Source organism: Oryx dammah, unplaced genomic scaffold, assembly GCF_014754425.2.
Source record: "Oryx dammah isolate SB20612 unplaced genomic scaffold, SCBI_Odam_1.1 HiC_scaffold_28, whole genome shotgun sequence".
Classification (NCBI taxonomy): Eukaryota; Metazoa; Chordata; class Mammalia; order Artiodactyla; family Bovidae; genus Oryx; species Oryx dammah.
The window spans coordinates 97,586,784-97,609,944 of record NW_024070212.1 but is presented as its reverse complement, the minus strand read 5'-3'; the positions used below and the strand labels follow the sequence as shown (position 1 = coordinate 97,609,944).

The window sequence follows — 23,161 nt, the reverse complement described above, 5'->3', positions numbered from 1 at the left end:
ATGCATGTTTTTTTCCTTCTCAACCAGACCTTGAGCTCCATGAGGCTAGAGTGAAGATCTGGTATACCCTCAAGTTCCCCAGTTCACAGCCAGGATCTCACAGACTCCTCCTAACAATCTTACATTATAGGCATTTCTCCTTTTCAAGGAAAAAGCATGGATTCAGAGGTAAAGATAGAACTGGATGAACAGCAGTGTTTTGGCAAACAGCGTTTCTCAGCCACAAAGCACTCTTCCCCACATCACATTCCACTCCACACAGCCTCACTTCCAGGGGCAGTCATGGTAGTACAGCTTGATGGTTAAGAGCAATGGTTTAGGATTAAACCTGAGTTTGAATCTCCACTCAGTCACCTGCATGACCCACAGAGGGGGTCATTTAATCCCTCTTTGGTAAATGAGGATTAAAAAAAGGTTTCCTCATCTCTCTGTTGGGAGGACAAATGAAATTGAGCACATAAAGACCTGTGAGAGAGGCCTGGATTGGAGAAGTATTGTGTGTATATAGATAATCCGCTCCCCTCCCCCCACCTCCCTAAAGACATTGGGTCCCAGGACTGGGGAGGGGAGGGGGTAGCAGATGGACTCCCTGAGAGAAACATCTTGTGCCCCTCTCCTGCTGGCACCCCCAATCCCCACGCAGGGGAGAGGCGAGTGCCCTGCGGTACACAGCCTAAGACAAGCTTCTCCAAGAATGATACTGCTAAACTCTTTGCAGGGTTAATCAGGTCCGCGGGTACAGTCTGTAGCTGCTCTCCATCCTCTTTCCCGAAGTGGCTCGGGTTGGACAGCATCTTCCCTGAGTTGAGGGTCTTGGGTGCACTGGGCTGAGGCCAGGCCAGACGGGGCCGCCCAACGGCTGCTAGGCTCGTCACGGGAAGCAGGTGCTCCTCCCTCTCTGCACCGCCCAGAGCCTTAGAACTTGGGGAGCCGTCCCAGTGGAACCGTGGCGCTTCGCCTTGACTGTTGCGCTCCACCTGTCTCCAGCCGGCTGCCAGGCAACAGCGCTTGGCCGAGCCGCTCTACTGTCCCTGCCTCCCCTCCGGCGCAGGCGGGCGCTGGATCCCGGGCTGATCCAGGCCGGGTTTTGCGGTGGAGTCCGAGATCGCTGAATTCTCATCGGTTGCATCATGGTGCTGGGCGAACTGTGGGCCGAGCTCTCCGGCGTCTCCGGGGCCGCCCTGGCCTGCTGCTTCTTGGCGGCGGCCTTGGCCCTGCGCTGGTCCAGTCGCCGGACAGCGCGGGCCTCGGCGGTCCGGGCGCGAAGGAGGCAGAAAGCGGCCCTGGACACCATGGACAAGGCGGCGCAGCGCTTCCGGCTCCAGGTGACAGCAGGGGTTGGAACTGGTGTGGAGGGGGAGGGCTCGGGGTGGCAGCAGCGCTTTGAGCCGCCCCGGCGCGCGGAGGGACGGGCGGCCGGCAGCTCAGGTGTGTGGGCAGCGCAGGTTTGTAACTTTCTGACACCCTTCTCGCCATCATGCATTCCGTACTCTTTTCTGAGCCAGGTGGGGCTTAGGGAAGGAATGGAAACGAAAGGGACAGGGCAGGTCGTCGACGGCTGTCGCCTCACTGGGTCAAAGAGGAGCTTTGCTGTGTGCCAGATAATCTCAAGATCATGGACTTACTAGGAGGCTTAAACTGCAAGATGAGAACCAATAGGATGCTTGGGTTTAGGACTTTGGAATCATAAAGTAATTGATGGTCAAGGGATTTCTGAGAGCTTACAGTTCAAACTCATTGAGGATGCTCAGAGGGAGCTGGGGAGAGACTTGCGCAAGTCCTCAGGGAGTTACCGGCTGAGGAGGACCCCGGCCACCTGGCCGTGGAGTCGGATGGGTTGTAAGTTCCTTTCATGGATAGGTTTAGTTCCAGCCCTTCCCTGGGTGACCTGTCAACAAGCTTCTTTCCCTCTGGATCAGCTCAGTGTGTGTATGGGGGTGAGGGAAGCGGCCTGGAAGAAGAGGCTTTCCTCTAGGTGTATGACACACTGGACTCAGTTCCAAGTCAAAATACCAAGCTCAGTTCCTATGTGCTGTGAAAGAGACGACTTGCCCCAAGGGGTGTTGGATGGAATTTGGTTGGGACAAGATGAGGCAGGAGCTAGAACTAGAACCTAGATGCCTGGTGGAACCATCCAGCCTCATTTCAATGGAAGAAAGATTAGGAAGGGAGACCCAGGCCTTGGATGCCAGGCCCTGGCTGTGGCCTTGATTGCTTTGCGGGTTTACCTGGATATACTGGTATGAATTTACACCATACCATTCCTGGACCAGGAAAACGTCTTATTTATTTATTGAAATAAGAACATATCTGGTTCTAGCCTTTACTCATTGACATGGCACACAATCAGTGAAAGTACACAATCATTTCATTTTTAGGTACTCAATCCAAACTGGCCACTTTCCCTGCCTACTTGAGCAGAGCTTCATCACTGTCTGATCCTTCTTCTCTGGCAGAGCTCCCTGGTGCCCTGCACAGGGATCCTTGCAGTGATGCCAGGCCCAGCCTAGAGAACCTCGGCTGCTCCGGAGACTCCAAGTCCTGTGCAGCTAGCTAGCTGAGTTCTGCCGGCTCCAAGGAATGTATGGGGGCAGCTGCAGGAATCTGCCCACAGTTTCTGCCTACATAACTCTCCTTTTGGTTGCAAGGAATCCACCAGCTGGCAGGGGTGTGGGGTAGTAGAAGGGTGGGTTTTCCCTCACTTCAGCTCCAATCATCAGCACCTGGATCCAAACATCCAGTTTCTTTCTGGAGCAACAGCCTTTCCTTATTTTTAAGAACTGGAAAAAAAAAAAAAAAAAAGAGGCTGTCTGAGGAGGCCTTACAAATAGCTGTGAAAAGAAAGGAAGTGAAAAGCAAAGGAGAAAAGGAAAGATATAAGCATCTGAATGCAGAGTTCCAAAGAATAGCAAGGAGAGATAAGAAAGCCTTCCTCAGCGATCAATGCAAAGAAATAGAGGAAAAAAACAGAATGGGAAAGACTAGAGATCTCTTCAAGAAAAGTAGAGATACCAAGGGAATATTTCATGCAAAGATGGGCTCAGCAAAGGACAGAAATGGTATGGACCTAACAGAAGCAGAAGATATTAAGAAGAGGTGGCAAGAATACATAGAAGAACTGTACAAAAAAGATCTTCACGACCCAGATAATCACGATGGTGTGATCACTCACATAGAGCCAGACATCCTGGAATGTGAAGTCAAGTGGGCCTTAGAAAGCATCACTACGAACAAAGCTAGTGGAGGTGATGGAATTCCAGTTGAGCTATTTCAAATCCTGAAAGATGATGCTGTGAAAGTGCTGCACTCAATATGCCAGCAAATTTGGAAAACTCAGCAGTGGCCACAGGACTGGAAAAGGTCAGTTTTCATTCCAATCCCAAAGAAAGGCAATGCCAAAGAATGCTCAAACTACTGCACAATTGCACTCATCTCACATGCTAGTAAAGTAATGCTTAAAATTCTCCAAGCCAGGCTTCAGCAATACGTGAACTATGAACTTCCAGATGTTCAAGCTGGTTTTAGAAAAGACAGAGGAACCAGAGATCAAATTGCCAACATCCGCTGGATCATGGAAAAAGGAAGAGAATTCCAGAAAAACATCTATTTCTGCTTTATTGACTATGCCAGAGCCTTTGACTGTGTGGATCACAATAAAATGTAGAAAATTCTGAAAGAGATCGGAATACCAGACCAGCTGACCTGCCTCTTGAGAAATCTGTATGCAGGTCAGGAAGCAACAGTTAGAACTGGACTGGTTCCAAATAGGAAAAGGAATACGTCAAGGCTGAATGTTGTCACCCTGCTAATTTAACTTATATGCAGAGTACATCATGAGAAACGCTGGGCTGGAGGAAGTACAAGCTGGAATCAAGATTGCCGGGAGAAATATCAATAACCTCAGATATGCAGATGACACCAGCCTTATGGCAGAAAGTGAAGAACTAACGAGCCTCTTGATGAAAGTGAAAGAGGAGAGTGAAAAAGTTGGCTTAAAGCTCAACATTCAGAAAACGAAGATCATGACATCCGGTTCTATCACTTCATGGCAAATAGATGGGGAAACAGTGGAAACAGTGGCGACTTTATTTTTCTGGGCTCCCAAATCACTGCAGATGGTGATTGCAGCCATGAAATTAAAAGACACTTACTCCTTGGAAGGAAAGTTATGACCAACCTAGACAGCATATTAAAAAGCAGACACATTACTTTGCCAACAAAAGTCCATCTAGTCAAGGCTACGGTTTTTCCAGTGGTCATGTATGGATGTGAGAGTTGGACTATAAAGAAAGCTGAGCGCCGAAGAATTGATGCTTTTGAACTGTGGTGTTGAAGAAGACTCTTGAGAGTCCCTTGAACTGCAAGGAGATCCAACCAGTCCATCCTAAAGGAGGTCAGTCTTGGGTGTTCATTGGAAGGACTGACGTTGAAGCTGAAACTCCAATACTTTGGCCACCTGATGTGAAGAGCTGACTCATTGGAAAAGACCCTGATGCTGGGAAAGATTGAGGGCAGGAGGGGAAGGGGACGACAGAGGATGAGATGGTTGGATGGCATCACTGACTCGATGGACATGGGTTTGGGTGGACTCCAGGAGTTGGTGATGGACAGGGAGGCCTGGCGTGCTGTGGTTCATGGGATCGCAAAGAGTCGGACATGACTAAGAGACTGAACTGAACTGAACTGAACTTCCGTGGTAGATTTCCTAAAAGAAATCAATCCTGAATATTCATTGGAAGGACTGATGCTGAAGCTGAAGCTCCAGTACATTGGCCACCTGATGCAAAGAGCTGACTCATTGGAAAAGACCTTGATGCTGGGAAAGATTGAAGGCAAAAGGAGAATGGGGTGGGGATTAGAGGATGAGATGGTTAGATAGCATCATGGACTCAATGGATATGAATTTAAGCAAACTCCAGGAGATAGTGAGGGACACAGGAACCTGGCGTGCTGCAGTCTATGAGGTTGCAAGGAGCAGAACATGACTTAGTGACTGAACAACAATACAACAATAACTTCCAGGGCAGGTTTTGGCCTTGAAATACCAAAAGGTGTTTAAACACCCTCTGTGGGTCAGAGCCTGACCTCAGAACACCAAAACTTGGCTCTTCCAGATGAGTACATAGGGAAATTCCCTTTTGGTTTTCCGGTGACTGGCAGACGAAAGGGAGAACTAGTTCAGCAGTCTTGTTTTGAGCAGTCAGCACAGGGGTTGAGGTCTTGAAGACAACAGCTTTAGGATCAGTAAGAGATGAACAGTTTGTGTACTTAGTTACTCAGTCGTGGTCCAATTGTTTTTTGACCCATGGTATGTATACCCACCAGAATCCCCTGTCCATGGATTCTCCAGGCAAGAACACTGGAGTGGGTTACCATTTCCTCCTCCAGGGCATCTTCCCAACCCAGGGATCGAACCCTGAGTCTCCTGCACTGCAGGCAGATTCTTAACCCACTGAGCCATTGGGGAAGGTGGGCGGTTTACCTGAGCTCACTCACACATAACCTTAGGGAGAAGCCCCTCCTCCATTCTACCCCTAAGGCTCTTTCTGCTTGGTGCTGGAGCTGCTGGGGCTTTTGAGGCTGTTTCAACAGTCTTTCTTCTGGGGCTTTCTCAGCCCAGCCCCACACTGAGAAGGGGGCCTTGAGGTCAGAAGGGCCCTGGGTGAATACAGCAGCCTGTGGTACAGCTCCTGCCTGATAGACTGCAGAGAAGTGAGTTGGGACCCAGATACGTCCTGTGTCCCAAGGTGCTGCTGGAGCCAAGCGCCTCTTGAACATCACAAAATTTTTCATCTCTTTTGGGACTCTAGAACAACTTTAGAGTGGGCTATGCTTTTCATACACTCTGTTGACCATGTGAGGCTTAATCTGTAACATGAGTGTGCCCATTTGCTTCCACCTTACTGCCTGAATGAGTTGTTTTATTTTTGACTGTGCTGGGTCGTCGTTGCCGCGCGGGCTTTTCTCTAGCTGTGTGAGCTGGGGCTACTCTCTGCTTTTGGCATGCGGGCTTCTCATTGCTGTGCCTTCTCTTGTTGACGAACATGAGCTCTAGGGTGCGTGGACTTCTATAGTTATGGTTCTTGGGCTGTGGAGCACAGGCTCAGTAGTTGTGACACATGGGCTTAGCTGCTACACGGCGTGTGCAATCTTCCCGGACCAGGGATTGACCCCTTATCTCCTGCACGGGCAGGTGGATTCTTTACCACTGAGCCACCCGGGAAGCCCCCTAAGTAAGTTTTAATGTCCTTTCTAGACTGAAGTGAGGGACTTCCATTGATAGACTATGACGACTGGGAGAGCCATCCCACTTGCCCACACCTCGGCGCCTCTGCACCTCTGGTTTTAACCTGAATGCCCTTCCCGCACAGACCTTACAAGCCCCTTTGTCAAAATCCCACTGGATTACAAATGCCTCTCCCTTCAACTGGATCTGACCTGTAGTTCCATTTCCTGGCATCTCCAAGACCAACTTGAAGCTGATTTCAAAACAAGTCAGTAAATGAATGGAAGAACAGTATGGTTTTTGTTTTAGTCAATGTCAGTGGTCACATGATCAAATGGAATGTATATCTTGAAATAGAACAGAAGTGATTAAAAAAAAAAAACAATAAACCATAAAGTAAAGTAGCTCAGTCGTGTCCGACTCTTTGCGACCCCGTGGACTGTAACTTAGCAGGCTCATCTGTCCTGTCCATGGGATTTTCCAGGCAATAGTACTGGACTGGATTGCCATTTCCTTCTCCAGCGGATTTTCCCGACCCAGGGATCAAACCCAGGTCTCCCGCATTGTAGACAGACGCTTTACCATCTGAGCCACCAGGGAACCATGAATAAAAAAAAAAAACAAACTTGGAGGACCATCTAGGGTATCTGAATTAGAACAGTAGGTGGTTCAGGAGAAAAACAGGTTGAGGAGGGGCAGTGATTCAATGATAGCTGAAATATCCTATGCTTGGAAAAAAAGGCATACAGATGGCCACATGCTTGGTGAGATCTTATTTGTATACTTCCCTGCATTCTCCATATAAATTTTGATTTCCTCCATGTTCTTCGATTGGCCTCCTGGACATGCAGACTTACTCTGGTGTCTTGTGAAAGAGAAAATGTCTCAGCTGCCTGATAACTAGTTGAAGACTTAAAAATAGCTGTTAGCAACAGTGTCATCAACTGTCAACACAGAAGAGCAGAGAAAAGAATGAACATTTGTGCTGAGAATTGAGAGGAGCTCACCGACAGCTTCTAGCTGAGATGCACAGGGCCTCTGTGGACACCCTGGGTGAGGTGGGGAATGGTGGTCATCAGGCTCCTAGTGGTCATTACCCCAGTGTGGTGGGCTTTCTGGTGATTTTTACTTTCTTCCACAGACTGGTAGGCCGTTTTTCATTTTTTACAATGAGCACATATTTATATAATCGGAAAAAAATCTTGCTATTTTCATTGTGAGGGGAGAAACGCAAGGCATAGAACTGTGTATATAGTATGATCCTTCTGTCCAAAAATAGAATATATATAAACAACTATATACATTGTGGGTTCTTCACAAACATTTTTTTTTTCCCCTTTGAGGGTTCATCAGAAACTGTTAACTATGGTTTCCTTTTCAGAAGAGGGATTTGTCAGGGTGGTCCTAGAGGTGAGGGGAGTGTTTCCTTTCTATTTGCATATCTTAAAAAAAAAAGTCATCAGGGGTTGTCTGGGCTTCCCTGATGGCTCAGATGGTAAAGAATCTGCCTGCAATGCAGAGACCCGGTTTCAATCCCTGGGTCGGGAAGATGCCCTAGAGAAGGGCATGACTACCCACTCCAGTATTCTTGCCTGAAGAATCCCATGGACAGAGGAGCCTGGCAGGCTACAGTCCATGGGGTCACAGTCAGACACGACTGAAGCAATGTAGCACACAGGGGTTATCTAATATGTTGCGGGTAGATCATGGATCCATTTTTTTCTCCTTGTAGCTCCTTGTATCATTAAAAAAAGAAAAGAAAAAAGAATCCCAAGTAAGTGTTATATCCCTTCAACAAATTTGGGGAAGGGGTAGCATATTCCTGATATTGAGGCTGGATTTCAAAGGCTGTGTGGTGGGTGGGTGCGATGGGTGTTCAGCTTTGGGCGTGAGGTGGGAGTGAGTGGGCTGTGTCACACTGAGGGGGTACAGGGGGTTCTGACAGGACCTCAGCCTAGAAACATCTCCTGGACCTTGTGGTGGGAGGCAACCTGAAGGGGACAGGCAAGGCGAGGTCATCGTTGAGCTGTGCAGTCTGGTGACAAAGCTTGGGCAGAGGAGCCAGCTAGGTGGCCTCTGTGTGACCCAGTAGAGAAAGGGTCGGCAGTGGCAAGGGTCTCAGTAGAGGAGACAGAGAGGTGGCCACTTTCCAGAGCTACTTAGGGGTGTGGTGGCCGATTAGATGTGGGTGGAAGCAGGGGGAGCTGAGGACAGAGGGCAGCGTCCTTCCTTGCGTGAAGAGGAGCCGGTGGAAAGGAGATAGGAGGCAGTGAGCTCAGGGGAAGGACACAGGAAGAGAGGGAACAAAGGGAATAGCCCAGTGAGCGGGTCTGAGCTCAGCTGGGTCAGGCGAAGGATGATTTGGAGGCTGAAGATGATCTAGAGGCCAGGTGATAGGTGTAGGGCCTGGAGTGGAAGCCAAGAGGAGGCATGACTTCTCCCAGCATCAGAGAGGGAAGAGCAGGTGCCCAGAGCAACCTCCAGGAGCCTTTGCCTCTTCCTGTGTCTGGCTCCTTCTTGTGCTTCAGGTCAGAGCTGAAATGATGTCTCCGCCTGCCCAGCGCATCTGAGTCAGTCCGCTGTTCTTTCTGTCACAGACTCTGTTTACTTCCTTTATCACGCTTACCGTCATCTGCCATCGTTTATTAACTTTCTTTCTTTTTTTAATTTAAAAATTTATTTTATTTTAAAACCCTTTGGCTCTGCTGGGTCTCCGTTGCAGCATGCCAGCTTTCTCTAATTGCCGTGTGCGGGCTTCTCTTATTATGGAGCATAGGCTCTAGAGGAGGGGTCCCCAGCCCCTACCAACCGGTAGCAGTCCATGGTGGGTTGGGAACCAGCTGCACAGCAGGAGGTGAGCTCTGGGGCAGGTGACTGAAACTTCATGTGCCACTCCCCATTGCTCGCATTATTGATGAACACCCCCCCACCCCCATACCTCCTTCCCACCTGTCCTGCCTGTGGAAAAATTGTCTTCCTTGAAACCGGTCCCCGGTGCCAAAAAGGTTGGGGACTGTTACTGCAGAGCATGCAGGCTCCGTAGTTGCCCTGCAGCATGTGGGATCTTAGTTCCCCAACCAGGGATGGAACCTATATCCCCTGCACTAGAAGGCGGATTCTTAACCACTGGACCACCAGGGGTGTCCCTTGTGTTATTAAAATTTCTTTTCTTCTTTTTAAAATTATTTTTCTCAATTAATTTGTTTTCTTGAAGGTAAGCTCTAGAGCAGGGACTTGTCTGTCTAGGCTGTCTCTAAATTCATAGCCCTAACATAGTGCTCGACACAGAGTAGGTGCTCAGAACATGTGTGTTGACTGGCTGAACGAGTGGATGACAGAAGCAGCATAGAGGAGGGAGGGAACCCTGGGAAAGGGGTATGCCTGTGCCCAGGAGGAGTCTGAAGTCAGCCCTGTGAATGCCTCCGTGAGACTCGGAGCAGAATGAAGAGTCCAGTGTTTGTTGTATTGGGCAACGAGGAAGTCCCCGGTGAGTTTGGCAAGAGCAGAGGAGGGTAGAGATGAGATGTGGTGGCTGAACTCAGATGCTCTCCTAATTAGCCCAAAGCCCTTGATGGGGAAGCCACGGGAGTCTGCAGGCAGGGGCTTTGATCCCAGAGACTCTGGAGGCCTCTGAGTCCTGGCGGTGGGCGTCTGACCAACGTCCCTCCTCCTTCGTCGAGCTCTTCCCTGACCACCCTCTCTACCTGCGTGCTGCCCACTCAGTACATCCATGTTATTTTCTTTGTTTCTGGCTATCTAAAATTCTTATTTGTTTACTTATAAATGACCTATGTGTATTAGTTGCTCAGTTGTGTCCAACTCTTTGTAACCCTATAGACTGTAGCCCCCCAGGCTCTGTCCATGGGATTCTCCAAGCAAGAATACTGGAGTGGGTTGCCATCTCCTTTTCCAGGGGATCTTCCTGACCCAGGGATTGAACCCAGGTCTCTTGCATTGCAGGCAGATTCTTTATCACTGAGCCACCAAATTATCTCCTCACTCCCAACTCTGCACCTTGTTGGGAGGTGACTTTCTTGTTCACTGCTGTATCCCCATGTCTAGCATGGTCCTTGGTACAAAGTAGATGCCTAATATATATATTTATGGAATGAATGGAAAAAAACTCTCTCTTCGATGTGGCTCTAGCTTCAACCCCAGCCACCTAGGACAGGGTTTTCTTCATTCTGCCCTCCCCTCCCAAAGGGTTGAATAGTTAGGTGCAGGTGGACAGCCAGTGGGCAGCTTGTGCTGAATGGGCAGAGAACTATAGTTTATCTGCAAGTCCTAATCAAGGCACTTCCCCTCTGTGAACATCAGTTTCTTTAAGCTGTGCAGTGGGAATGGTGGTAACATTTAATCCAAACAGAGCACATCAACAAGGTGTGTGGCCACACTCAGCAACCACTGTGCTAAGCTGCTTCAGTCTTGTCCAACTCTCTGCAATGCTATGGACTGTAGCCCGCCAGGCTCCTCTGTCCATGGGATTCCCCAGACAAGAATACTGGAGTGGGTTGCCATACCCTTCTCCAGAGACTCTTCTCCACCCAGGGGCTGAACCCTTGTCTCATACGTCTCCTGCATTGGCAGGTGGGTTCTTTACCACTAGCGCCATCTGGGGATTTTTTTTCATAATGGTCTAATACTCAGCCTGGGCATGGCCTCTCCCTGGGTCCCCCTTGAGTGAGCTTCTGGAAGAGATAGATCTGTACTGTCCACAGGTGGCAAGGGCCTGCCCAGGCTGGAGCACATTTGTGATGTCAGAGCCACGGGTGTCTGTTATGGGCTGGCATGTGACAGTGAGCACGTGCTTGGTAGGTGTTGGGACTTGGGGGCATGGGCCATAGGTGTCTGCTGCAGGCACATGAGGCCTGGGGGGAGTAGGGGACTGATCCGAGGTGTCTCCCCAGAACCCTGACCTGGACTCGGAGGCGCTGCTGGCCCTGCCCCTGCCTCAACTGGTACAGAAGTTACACAGTGGGGACCTGTCTCCCGAGGCTGTGCTCTTCACCTACATGGGAAAGGTAAGGCCAGGGAGTGACCGCGCTCCTTCCTCCCCTCTCTGTGCAAGGCTGTGGGAAAACCTGGCTGGAGGGCCATGGTGGGACCACAGTGCCAAGGGCTGCTAGGGAGAGAGGGAGGGAGCCAGAGCTGTGTGTGTATATGAGAGAGAGAGAGAGGGAGAGAGAGAGAAGGCTCTGTGTGTGTGCATGTGCTGGGGACGCTGAGCATGTTGTCCTACCTAGAAACCTGGCTTTTAGCCCAGACTTCCCTCCCTATTCCACCCCCACCCCATCAGTCACCGAGTCTGGTCTGTTCCCTCTTAGAGCTCCCTCTAGACCATCCTCTTGTCTCCCCCGTTACCCTGGTCTTCCACCAGTCTCCCTCCAGGACCAAGCACCAGTCTCCTGGCCAGCTGCCCGCTCAGCATTCCAGCGTTCTCTCTGGTCAAGGATTCCGGGGCTTGGGGCATCGGCAGCTCAGCTGCTGGAAGTTACCTGGCCCTCAGAGCCTGCCGTGCTCTGGGGTTCCCTTTACCTGAAAGGCTCTTCTCCCTCCTCTTGCCCTGCTCAGTGCAACAGGCTCCCCTGAGTCTCCAGGGCCCAGAGAGGAGTCACATCTTCCAGGAAGCCTCCCATAACCCTCCTCCCCCCCAAGTCTGGGTTAGGGTTTCCTCTTCAGTGTTCACTTACCAACAGCACATTTCTCATCACGTTGTAGGGCTTGCCTTGTCTTTTCCTTTCCCAAGGCACATATATGTGGGCTTTTGGTGGACAGAGTCTTATTTGTCTTTGTGCCTTAGGGCCTAACACTATGTCTTTCATGTGTTGATAGTAAGCGCTCAAGAAATGTGTTTGAAACGAAATGAAGGAAGAAATTGTGCTTTATGAAAATGACTTGTATGTGATCTCTCGGAAGAGAGTCCGTGGCAGTGACTGAGACGCCTAAGCAGGTGGCCATGAGTGCCAGGGATGTGAGAGTGGTGTGAGTGACTGCAGCTGAGAGGGGGACAGAGAGGGACTGTGGAGAAAGGACTGGACACCCCTGGGCCGGGTGCATTGAAATGACACAGTCTCAACAGATGGGGTTGCTTCTTTTGAATCCATGTCCCTGAAAAATCTCCAGGCCTTCAGAGGGAGCATCCACAGAGAGCATTCTGGCTACAGATTGGCCTCCTCTTTTCCTGCTCTGGGCAGCAGACAGATTTCACATACCTGAGTTGGCAATAGGGCCACACTCATGTTCCTATCAGCTGGTATCAGTCAGCCATTCCTCAAATTCAGGTGTTCCTGGGGAGGGGTGGAGGTTTCACCTGGGCAGGTGTGGGCCAGGCCTGGGGCAGAGGAGAGTGCTGGGTGCCAGGAAGCAGAAGCCTGGGTCTAGCCCTGCTCTGCACTGACTCCTCATGCGACTCAACACGGGGATCTAGCCTCACTTGGCACCTGTGTGGCTTGAAGGAGGAGGTGGGTGGGGTGGCCAAGGGTCACCCTCCTCCTAGCTCGGCCTCTGCAGGGCATCTGAGGTCAGTATCCTCAGATGTTCCTTTGAATGTCCTGGTCCTCGGAGCACAGCACATACTCTCTATTCATCTCTGGAGGACACCTGAGGTCAGTATCTTGTTCCTTTGAGTGTCCTGGTCCTCGGAGCACTCTCTCTCTGTCTGTCTTGGAGTTGAAGGTCAGAGACAGCCTGAGTAAGGCTGGGCCGCATGTCCCAGTGAGGCCAGTACTGGGCCTACTTACCCTCTGTGCTCCTGGCTCTGGGTCATGTTAATGGTTACCCTGTCACTGGGTGTATATTTGAAAAGGCCAATCTTACACTATACTGATTTCACCACAGTTGAAAAAACAAAAGAAGCCAGCCTCACCGCACTCTGTCGTATGTCCATTTCTCCCTCCCCCAGGCCTGGGAAGTCAACAAAGGGACTAACTGTGTGACCACCTACCTGGCAGACTGTGAGCCTCAGCTGTGCAAGGTCCCAAGGCAGGGCCTGCTCTATGGCGTCCCCGTGAGCCTCAAGGAGTGCTTCAGCTATAAGGTGCGCCCTGCCCACTGCCTGCCGGCCAGCTCTGGGCCCTGAGTCACCCTGGGCCCTCAGAGGAAATCCTAGGCCCAAAGGCCTTGCGAGGGCACCGCAGGTGTGTCCTGCCTTGGCCTGCGGGGTGGTGGTGGAGGCAGACTCTGTGTGTTGAAGCCCCCTGGCTCATCACCCATGTCCTCTCACCCTCCGTGCTTCCAGGGCCAGGACTCGACACTGGGCTTGAGCCTGAACCAGGGGGTGCCAGCGGAGGCTGACTGTGTGGTGGTGCAGGTGCTGAAGTTGCAGGGCGCCTTGCCCTTTGTGCACACCAATGTCCCCCAGTCCATGTTCAGGTTGGGTCCCAGGGCTGCAGGGCGGGGCGCAGGGGCACTGGTACCCACATGTCAGGGGCTGACCCCTTCCCGCTTCCTCCAGCTTTGACTGCAGTAACCCCCTCTTTGGCCCGACCATGAACCCATGGAATCCTTCCAAGAGCCCAGGTGGCTCCTCAGGGGGCGAGGGGGCCCTCATTGCCGCTGGGGGCTCCCCACTGGGCTTAGGCACCGACATTGGAGGCAGCATCCGCTTTCCCTCAGCCTTCTGTGGCATCTGCGGCCTCAAACCCACGGGGAACCGCCTCAGGTAGGATGTAGGTGGCGGGTGGAGGCAGCCTCTGAGTCCCGCTGTGTGACCTTGGCCTAGCTTCCCACCTCTCTGGGCTCCAGGCAGGGGTCCCCAGACTGGGGTTTTGCTAGGAGGTAGTGTCACAGCACCACCAGCCCCTGGTTCCTAGTTTCCAAAGCGGTGAGAGAGTTGGGGGCTGCTGACTGGATGTGGGGTTGGGCAAGGGGTGGCCATTTCCCATTTCCAACATCTTGTGTTTCTTATCCAGCAAGAGTGGCCTGAAGGGCTGTGTCTATGGACAGGCAGCAGGTGAGGTCTGTGGTTCCCAATGCGCCCTGGAGGAGGGGGGTCTGCACCTTTGCCCCTGCCTCTCCTCGGGGCAGTGTTGGGCCCCCAGGCCACTCTAGGTCCGGGTTCCTACCTCCTATCTGCTCACACTCCAGGGCTCCAGCCCAACCCTTGTTTGGACCCAGCCCCGGAACCCCTCGGGGCTGTGTGATCTCTCTCTCCTCCCCTCCCTGCCCCACAGTACAGCTGGCAGTCGGCCCCATGGCCCGGGACGTGGAGAGCCTGGCGCTATGCCTGCGAGCACTGCTGTGTGAGGACATGTTCCGCTTGGACCCCACTGTGCCCCCCTTGCCCTTCAGGGAGGAGGTGAGCAGGGGTGGGGGTAGGCATGGGGATGGATTCGGGGCTCACTGGTGCTCCTGAGCCCTTGCAGGCAGGCCGGGGAGGCCCTGTCTCTGGAAAACCAGCCCCTGGGGGTCTAAGGCCGGCACTAGCACCTCTGCCGGTGGGGGCACAGCGGTAAAGAATCCGCCTGCTAGTGCAGGAGATACAGGAGGCACGGGTTCAATCCCGGGGTCGGGAAGATGCCCTGGAGCAGGAAATGGCACCCCACTCCAGTATCCTTGCCAGGATAATCCCGTGGACAGAGGAGTCCAGCGGGCTACAGTCAGGGGGTTGCGGAGTCGAGCACTCGAGTGACCGAGCACAGCGGCACCTCTGCGAACAGCCACCAGATGGTGCCCTTTCCTGTATTTGGAAATCCGGAGCCTTTCAGATTGGCTGGCTGGGAGCCAGAGCCGTGGGGCTGTCGCTGTGGAACAGGAGGGACCTTGAGGCTAAGAACAGCTTGAGAGAGAACTCCTGAACCTCTCCCACGTTTGACAAGCCAGTAAACAGGAGCCTTTCTTAACAGCATTCATTTCTCTATCCCCAGCCTCCAGCAGAATGCTTGGCACAGAGGCTGAGTGAGTTAAGAACAGATAAAAGCGGAGCGATCTCTCTCCCAGAGAAAGCTGGGATCTGTGGGCCGGGATCTGTCAGATACTGGCTACCCGCAGATATCACCAAACAGCCTGTAGATCAGATAAGGCTGAGTGTATTACTGTCCGTGGTGAGGGAGGGCGCTGCCTACACAGAGCCTTAGTAGCATGGGGAAGGAGCACAAAGTTAGAATATTGACGTTAGTTTGTTGGCGGATATGTCAATGATAGCTCAGTTGGTAAAGAATCCGCCGGCAATGCGGGAGACTTGGGTTTGATCCCTGTGTTGGGACGATCCCCTGGAGAAGGGAAAGGCTACCCACTCCAGTGTCTTGGCCTGGAGAATTCCATGGAGTATATAGTCTATGGGGTCGCAGAGTCGTACTCGACTGAGTCACTTTCACTTTCATGTCAGTGTAGGGGATTGGTTAGGACTGGGTCATAATGTAATTGGTTAGGACTGGTGGGTGTAGCGAGGTGAGGATTCTGAGGAGAGCAGTTCAAGGAGTCTTGGAGAATAAACTGTTGTTAGGTGATCCTATTGAAGAGCTGACAGGTCTTTTAAGAATGACTAATAAAGTTACCTGTCCTTTACGAGCAACAGATTTCAGGAGTAGTCGAGCTAGAGAGTGCTATAGTGTGTGCTTAGCCACTCAATCGTGTCTGACTCTGCAACTCCATGGGCTGTAGCCCTTGGGGCTCCTCCGTCCATGGGAATTCTCCAGGCAAGAATACTGGAGTGAGTTGCCATCCCCTCTTCCAGGAGGTATAGTAAAGCCATGTTTATGTAGACTGTGTAAGCTGTGTGATGTAAGTGCCGTTTCTCAGCGGTCTGGCATTACTCCCTACAGACCTCTTGCCTGGGAAGGGGTGAGGACCCCTGGACAGCATGAGATCTGGGCTGGGGCGAGAGAGGGCAAGCTCCCACTCCTCAGTTGAGGAGATGTTCTAACTCTACCCAAGGGCCCCTTCCCGAGAGGGAGGAGAGGCAATGAGGCCCCTGTCCCAAGGTCTGGAACAATCTATTATGGGAGCCAGGACTTGCATCCTTGAAACAGGCTGTGGACACCTGGGTTTCCACCCTGATGTTGCCACTCTACCCTGATGAGTGGCCTGGGGCAAGTCCCACCCCTACTCAGGGCCTGTCTCTCTATCTAGACCTGAAGCCTGTGGAATCCTCCTTCTTGCTCTGTCCACCTGCAGAGTCACTGGGAAGGTGTTTTGTGAAGGGGTCAGATAAAGCAGGGGCTGGCCTCCCTGGCGGTCAGTTTTCGGGGGATCTAGGCAGCAGCCTCAAAGCTGTGTCTGGGGCTGAGTAATGGCTCTGAGCTCTGGGAGCCCTGCTTCGGGCCACCGTCTCCTGACCTGACTCTGACTCTGACTCGTGTGTGCTGCCCCCAGATCTACAGGAGCTCTCAGCCCCTGCGTGTAGGGTATTATGAGACTGACAACTATACCATGCCCACGCCGGCCATGAAGCGGGCCCTGCTGGAGACCAAGCAGAGACTTGAGGTTGCTGGCCACACGGTATGCTAGGGGAGGGGGGAACCCACAGGTCCTGGCATTGCCCCTCCTTCAGGGAAGCCTTCTAGGTACTCATGGCTGCTACCCATCCCTGGCACCCTTGCACCCTGATCTGAGATTGAGGTCGCAAATTCGATCCCTGGGGGACCAGTAAAAAGGGGCTGGTCGGAAGCATTGGGGTGCATGCTTGATGGTAACCTCACCTCTGAGCTGGGATGTGGGAGCTGCATGGAGTGGTCCTTCCTCGTCAACCACAAACAGTGGTGCACAGCTGTCCAGGGGTTCTCAGGGCCCTGAGATGGCAGGCTTGGGGCCATTCACCTGAGACAGGCTTATATGTGGTTCTAGACCCCTCTCAGGACACATATCTTATGGGGAGTTACCACGGGCCAACAAGAGTGCCTTTGTGGCTCCAGTGAGGGCAGCGTGAGGGCTGAGGGCTGCCTGGACAGTGTGTTTTAGGGGGTAGGACCCAAGGGTTTCTAGGTCTGGGAACCTTACATGCCTCCATCTCTGCAGCTGGTTCCCTTCCTGCCGAGCAACATACCCCACGCTCTGGAGACCCTGGGCACAGGCGGACTGTTCAGTGACGGCGGCACAACCTTCCTACAGAACTTGTGAGTGACTGGGTTTGGGGGTGGGTGGTGGGATCAGGACGTGGGTAGATGCAGAGAGAGCAGGTGAGTGCTGTGTTCCTCCCTGGGACAGGCCACTGGGGAAGATGGGGACAGGCCTCGGCAGAACCTGAAGAAGGCCTGGAGCTTTCTGGGCAGGGACCTTACCATCCCTCTGGCTTCAAGCTGAGCCTAGAGCTGCCTTGTCAGGGAGACTTTGGAAAGGTGCCAGTGTGGGGAGAGGCAGGATTGAGCAGCCCTGGCCTGGCCCTGGGCTGAGTTGTGTAGGAAGTTGCTTATCTATTGGGGAAATTTGAGAAACAAGGGTGGAGTCGAGCAGGAGGGCAGGGGTGTAGACCTGCCATTACTCCACACTCCTTGGATTTGTGCCACATCTTCCGCCTTTGAGCAGAATCTGTTTTCTTGTCTGAAAAGTCAGAAGATTGGACTACACCAGCTTTATGGGGCTTTGCAGAGCTCATATTTGAGAAGCTGGTCCCACGGGGATGTTTTCAGTTCTAAAGGCTGAGGAGGGCAGGGCAGGTCTGTGAAGATGCCTCCTGGGGGCATGCCCAGATTGAATGGACTTCTGCCAGTAGCCAAGTATGGTTTGGGAGGCTTCCCCGGTAGCTCAGCTGGTAAAGAATCTGCCTGCAATGCAGGAGACCCCGGTTCGATTCCCGGGTCAGGAAGATCCACTGGAGAAGGGATACCCACTCCAGTATTCTTGGGCTTCTCTGGTGCTCAACTGGTAAAGAATCCACCTGCAATGCGGGAGACCTGGGTTTGATCCCTGGGTTGAGAAAATCCCCTGGAGAACGGAACGGCTACCCACTCCAGTATTCTGGCCTGGAGAATTCCATGGACTATTCCATGAAGTTGCAAAGAGTTGGACACGACTGAGCAACTTTCACTTCAGTGGAAAGGGCCACCCCTCAGTTTGGCCCTCGGGGTGAGGCTCCAGAATCAGCTGCCTGAGACCTTTCCCTGAGATGGAGAGCAGAGATAGCCTCAGAGGCAAGGATTAGTGTACCCACTCGGGATTACACCACTCGTGCCTCCAGGCTGGCATCAGCATCTGTGGGGGGATGCCCTCGGCAGTATCTTTGGGCCAGGGACATGCTGCCCACAGTTCTTATTGCTCTGAGCTGAGTTTGCAATGGAGGGAGACAGGGAGCCCTGCCCTGGGGAGCTCCAGTGGGTATGGGTGGAGTCTAAGCATCCCTAAGGGTCTGCAGACATATGTCACATATTGGAAAGGAGAGGTGGGCTGGAGGGCTGGAGGCTGTGGTCACCGGAGTCTGGTGAGGATGGAGGTAGAGTCACTGAGTAGAGACTGGGGAGTGCCGCAGGCGGGGGTGAGCCAGGAGGGACGCCTTGGGTAGAGGCACCTGGCCTGGACCCTTTGTCTCCCAGCAAAGGTGATTTCGTGGATCCCTGCTTGGGGGACTTGATCTCAATTCTGAGGCTGCCCGGATGGCTTAAAGGACTGCTGGCTTTCATGATGAAGCCTCTGGTGAGGGCACAAGGAGTGGAAGGGTGGGCACCACTGGGCTCTTTCCCCCTTCCCTTAGCCTCCTCTTCTCAGCCCCCACCCTATCTCTTTTCCTCCCCTCATGCTCTTCAATCTTCAGCCAACCTGCTTGCTGAGAGGAGTGCTGACCTGGGGCCTGCGGGGAGGGACAGAGGGAGGAGGCCTAGGTGGCTTGGCCTGAAGATTATTGCTACACCTGGCCTAAAGTCTAGTCACTGACTGTGTCTGTTCTTTTGCAGCTCCCAAGGTTATCAGCCTTTCTCAACAATATGAGGTCTCGGTAAGAGATTTTCCGACACCCAGATGCCTGCACAACTGTCCCCCTGACCTGGGTCCAAGTGCTTTCCAATGAGAAATGATGGGAGAAGTAGCTTCTGAGGCTGGAAGTGGTCTAAGCAGGGTGGCAACCTCTGTGGCCTTGGGCGGGGGGCGGCGGCAGTCTTAAAGATGTCTTAGCAAGATAGAGGAAAGGCTGGAGAGTAAAGACCTGAAGGAGAGCAAGGTTGGGAGAGGATGAAGAGGAGGAGATTGCCCTGCCTGGACATGGGTGGAAAGGCCCAGACAGGAGCTAGTAGGTGGCAAGGAGCGGGGAATATTGGGGACCCGTGAGAGGTGCTGGTCTTAGAGACCGAACTGCACTGTGCCGGCTCCTGCCTGCCCCTTGGGGCCTCAAGCCAGAAAAGATGGGAGTAAATTGCCTGATTCTCAGGCCCTTACAACTTGTGGACTTGCCTTCTCTTTCATGTGTATGTGCTAAGTCGCTTCGTTGTGTCCAGCTCTTTGTGACTCAATGGACTGGAGCCCGCCAGGCTCCTCTGTCCAGGGGCTTCTCCAGGCAAGAATACTGGAGTGGGTTGCCATGCCCTCCTCCAGGGGATCTTCCCTACCCAGTGATTGAACCTGTGTCTCCTGTGGCTCCTACATTGCAGGTGGCTTCTTTACCGCTGAGCCACGGGGGAAGCCCGTTGCTCTCTCACCACCAGGCATTGAGGACCTCGGGCGGCTCTGTGTCCTAAGAGTAGCTAAGGGTCTGGCCTAAGTCCCTCTTGGGGACTCCATGGGATATGAACTTAAGGATTAGAACTTCTGCCCTGCACTGCTTTCTTCTCAGAGTGCCCTGGAATTGAGAAGGGTCTGAGAAGGAAGGAAATCTGGGAGGTTTTGAGAGTAGGGGCCTGATGTTGCTAATCCCCATGGCTGTGATCATCATGGTCAGTGACTCTACTCCCTCTGTCCAGGTCAGTCGGAAAGCTCTGGGAACTGCATCATGAGATTGAGGTGAGGCCAGAGCCCCTGGACTAGAGTAGGGCGGGTGGGGGTGAGGCCGGACAGGGCATATGCCTCGGGGTCTCTTGGACACTGGTCCCTCTGGTCCCCTAGAGTGGCCCATCATCCCCTGCTCCCACTCCCTGGATTGGGCCGTTTGGGGCCTGCTCTGTGACCCTCATTTGCCCAGAGGCCCATCCTAAGGGCCTGGGTCAGCCTGGGTGGGACTCCTGCCCTGGACACCTCTTTGCCACTCTGGTGCTGCCTGTAACCAACACTCCGTGGCCCCACGCTGGCAGGAAGAGTGGTCTCTGTGGTTCCATGGAACATCTGATGCCCCCTGAAAGCATTCCTGTCTGAGTATCCTGAGGTCCTCCATCCTGTGTGGTTCAGTTCAGATCTGGGGCAGGCATGGGGCCAGTCACCCCGCCTCAGTGCCTGTGCTGCAGAATCCATGCGATGGGCTGGGTCTGGGTGCTTCACTGGGCGTGTGGGTGTCCTCCGCAGGTATACCGGCACTCCGTGATGGCCCAGTGGAGAGCCCTGGAGCTGGATGTGCTGCTCACCCCCATGCTGGGCCCTGCTCTGGACCTGAATGGCCCAGGCAAGGCCACAGGTGAGGCTGGCAGCCCCTGTCTCTTCTTTTCTGAGTTCCGCCCTGTGCCTGGTGGGGTTGCTGGGAAGTAGAAGGAGAGGAGCCCTGGGGAAGGACTCCACCCCCGATAGGCTCGCAGTCTGGTTGGCTGGAGAGATGGGAGTCAGGTGGTATGCCTTGGGAGGGAATGAGCTCCTCCTCAGCGATATTCAAGTTGGAGGTCTTGTTACAGAGTCTATGGTTTTGGGAGGTGGTGTTTGAAATCCAGGTGGGATTTAGGTAAACCAAGAAAACAGCAATGAAGCTGCGGGGGGGGGAGGCACAGGGCAAGCACTAGCGGGCTCTCCAGCCTGCCCTGAATCCAGGTTCCTGGGCTTTGTCCCTCTCACTCAAGTCTCAGCCCTAGGAGAGAACCCCTCCCTGCTGGTGGAGGCCAGTGCCATCTCTTAGGGTGGAAGATGGGGGCTCGGAGTGGACAGTCATCACGGAAGGTCGGCTGACCTGCTCCAGCCCCTTGTGCTGTGTCTCAGGGGCCGTCAGCTATACTCTGCTCTACAACTGCCTGGATTTCCCCGCGGGGGTGGTACCCGTCACCACGGTGACCGCCGAGGATGAGGCCCAGCTGCAGCTTTACAAGGGCTACTTTGGGGATATCTGGGACAAGATGCTGCGGAAGGCGAGTCTCTTCCTCTTGTCTCCCCCCCCGGGACCCCTTCCTCTAGCGGAGAGGACAGTATAACCAGGCACAGGCCTTGTCGGCCTTTCTTAATGTAGGACCCCTAGAGACTGTGGGCGGGCCCTGCTGTGCTGCCCCTCCTCCCCAGCTGGGTCGCTTCCTAGATCTGGGTGGGGCCCTGCCTTGAGACCTCAGGTCCTGATGCCTGTGTTCCCTGCAGGTTGTGAGGAAGAGCGTGGGGCTGCCCGTGGCTGTGCAGTGCGTGGCTCTGCCTTGGCAGGAAGAGCTGTGTCTGCGGTTCATGCGGGAGGTGGAGCAACTGATGAACCCGGACAAGCAGCTGTCCTGACTGCGGCCCCCCGCCCCGCCCCCCCGGAGGACCCGAGACCCGCCTGGAGCTGCATCCAGCCTGGTCAGGGCTGTGTTGCCACTCCGCTCTCTGTCCTGACCACCCCCCTCACCGTGGCAGCCAGAGGGCATTACATGACGACTAACAGTCAAGAACTGATGTCTGGTGTGTGTGTGCTTTCTGGCGGTCACTGTTAGGGGCCCAGGGGTTGGACACCCGCCCTTCTAGAACCCGACTTCAGCCATGTCCATCTCCTGCTCCCAAACCTCCTCTAGTTCCCGTCACTCACAGCATGGACACAGGTTTTTCGGGGTGGCTCTTGCAGCCCCAGCTCTTCACCCTCACCCACTGTCTCCCCGTCCCTACCTCCCAACCCTCAGACTAAGCCCTACTTTGTTAGACATTGTCTTCTCTCTCTCTTCTCCCTTTGCTCCTTCCCTCTGCTGAGGAGGCCCTTTCTGCTCCTCTACCATTAAATCCTTTGAGGCCTGGCTCAGATCCCTCTTTCTGCCTCTGAGCCCTGGAGTAGGGGGGCTGTTTCTGTCCAATCAGCCCTGTGCGGTGGGCGTCTGCAGGTGGGTTGCCTCAGCACACTGGCTTTCCTTGACGCAGGGGCACGATTTCTACATCTTTGTCCTCAGCGGGCAGCACAGGGCTGGGCACAGGGCAGCAGGGAGTCTGGGATGCTGTTGGGGAGAGCAGCCCACAGGCCTGGGGAGGCAAGCCCAAGACAAGATGATCTGGCAGAGAGTGTTTGCAGGACAAGTCAAGGACTGGGTGTTATGGGAAGGCTTCCTGAAGGAGGAGAACCTGTGTTGCCTAGAGACTGAAGTTCCCAGAGGCTGAGGGAGGGGACGAGGACATCCCAGGGAGAGGGAAAAATATGCCCGAAAACTAGGACGAGTTTGGTAGATGCAAGCATTGTGCTTCCAGGAGGAGCAGCAGAGAGGTAGGTGGGGGTCAGATCAAGGGGGTTTGGGGGGCCAGTTCAGGTACTTGAATCCAGTCTCCAGGGCAGTGGGGTGCTCTTGAAAGATCACCCAGGTGTGCTGAGGAGAGTAGACTGGAATGGCAGAGCCTGGAGAGGGTAATGAGGCTGTTCCGTGATCCTAGTGTGAGGAAGGGGGCCTGAGGCCTGAGCTAGGGCAGTGGTTTGGGGTGCAAGTGAGCTGTCTGGGCCTGTGTTGCTTGATGGGCGGTGGGTAGCTCATCTGGGCCGCTTGGGCCCACAAGCAGAGTTTCCTCATGCCTCCCTGGCTCCAGCCCTAACTCGCCTGCTTGCTGTCGAAGATGTGTCTGGCCTGAGCACTCGGGCTCAGGTGGGCCCCCGGCTCCCACCTGACTAATGTCAGATTCTTTCCAGGACAACTGCTTTCCCAAGGCTTCCTTCTCTGCCCAGATTTTCCTGCTTCTCCAGAGGTGTCTTCCCCTCCACATCGTGTGCCCAGTGGCACCTGTACTTTCTGT

General features: G+C 53.6%; 1 protein-coding gene across 2 annotated transcripts; it reads left to right on the top strand.

Moving 5' to 3' along the window:
- The first annotated feature begins 917 nt into the window (after window positions 1–917).
- LOC120856204 (fatty-acid amide hydrolase 1) lies at window positions 918–22,190 on the top strand. Of its 2 annotated transcripts, XM_040231265.1 has the most exons (15): window positions 918–1,325; window positions 11,134–11,247; window positions 13,128–13,262; window positions 13,464–13,597; window positions 13,680–13,886; window positions 14,137–14,177; window positions 14,398–14,522; window positions 16,538–16,663; window positions 17,180–17,277; window positions 18,691–18,790; window positions 19,048–19,088; window positions 20,047–20,086; window positions 20,582–20,690; window positions 21,200–21,345; window positions 21,566–21,852. In XM_040231265.1, exons 1-15 carry the CDS (start codon window positions 1,131–1,133, stop codon window positions 21,692–21,694), a joined length of 1,740 nt encoding a protein of 579 aa, XP_040087199.1. In that variant the 5' UTR covers window positions 918–1,130; the 3' UTR covers window positions 21,695–21,852. The 2 variants fall into 2 exon arrangements, with proteins under 2 accessions (XP_040087199.1, XP_040087198.1); XM_040231264.1 differs by lacking the exon at window positions 21,200–21,345 and having other exon boundaries at window positions 1,116–1,325; window positions 21,566–22,190.
- Window positions 22,191–23,161: the final 971 nt, after the last annotated feature.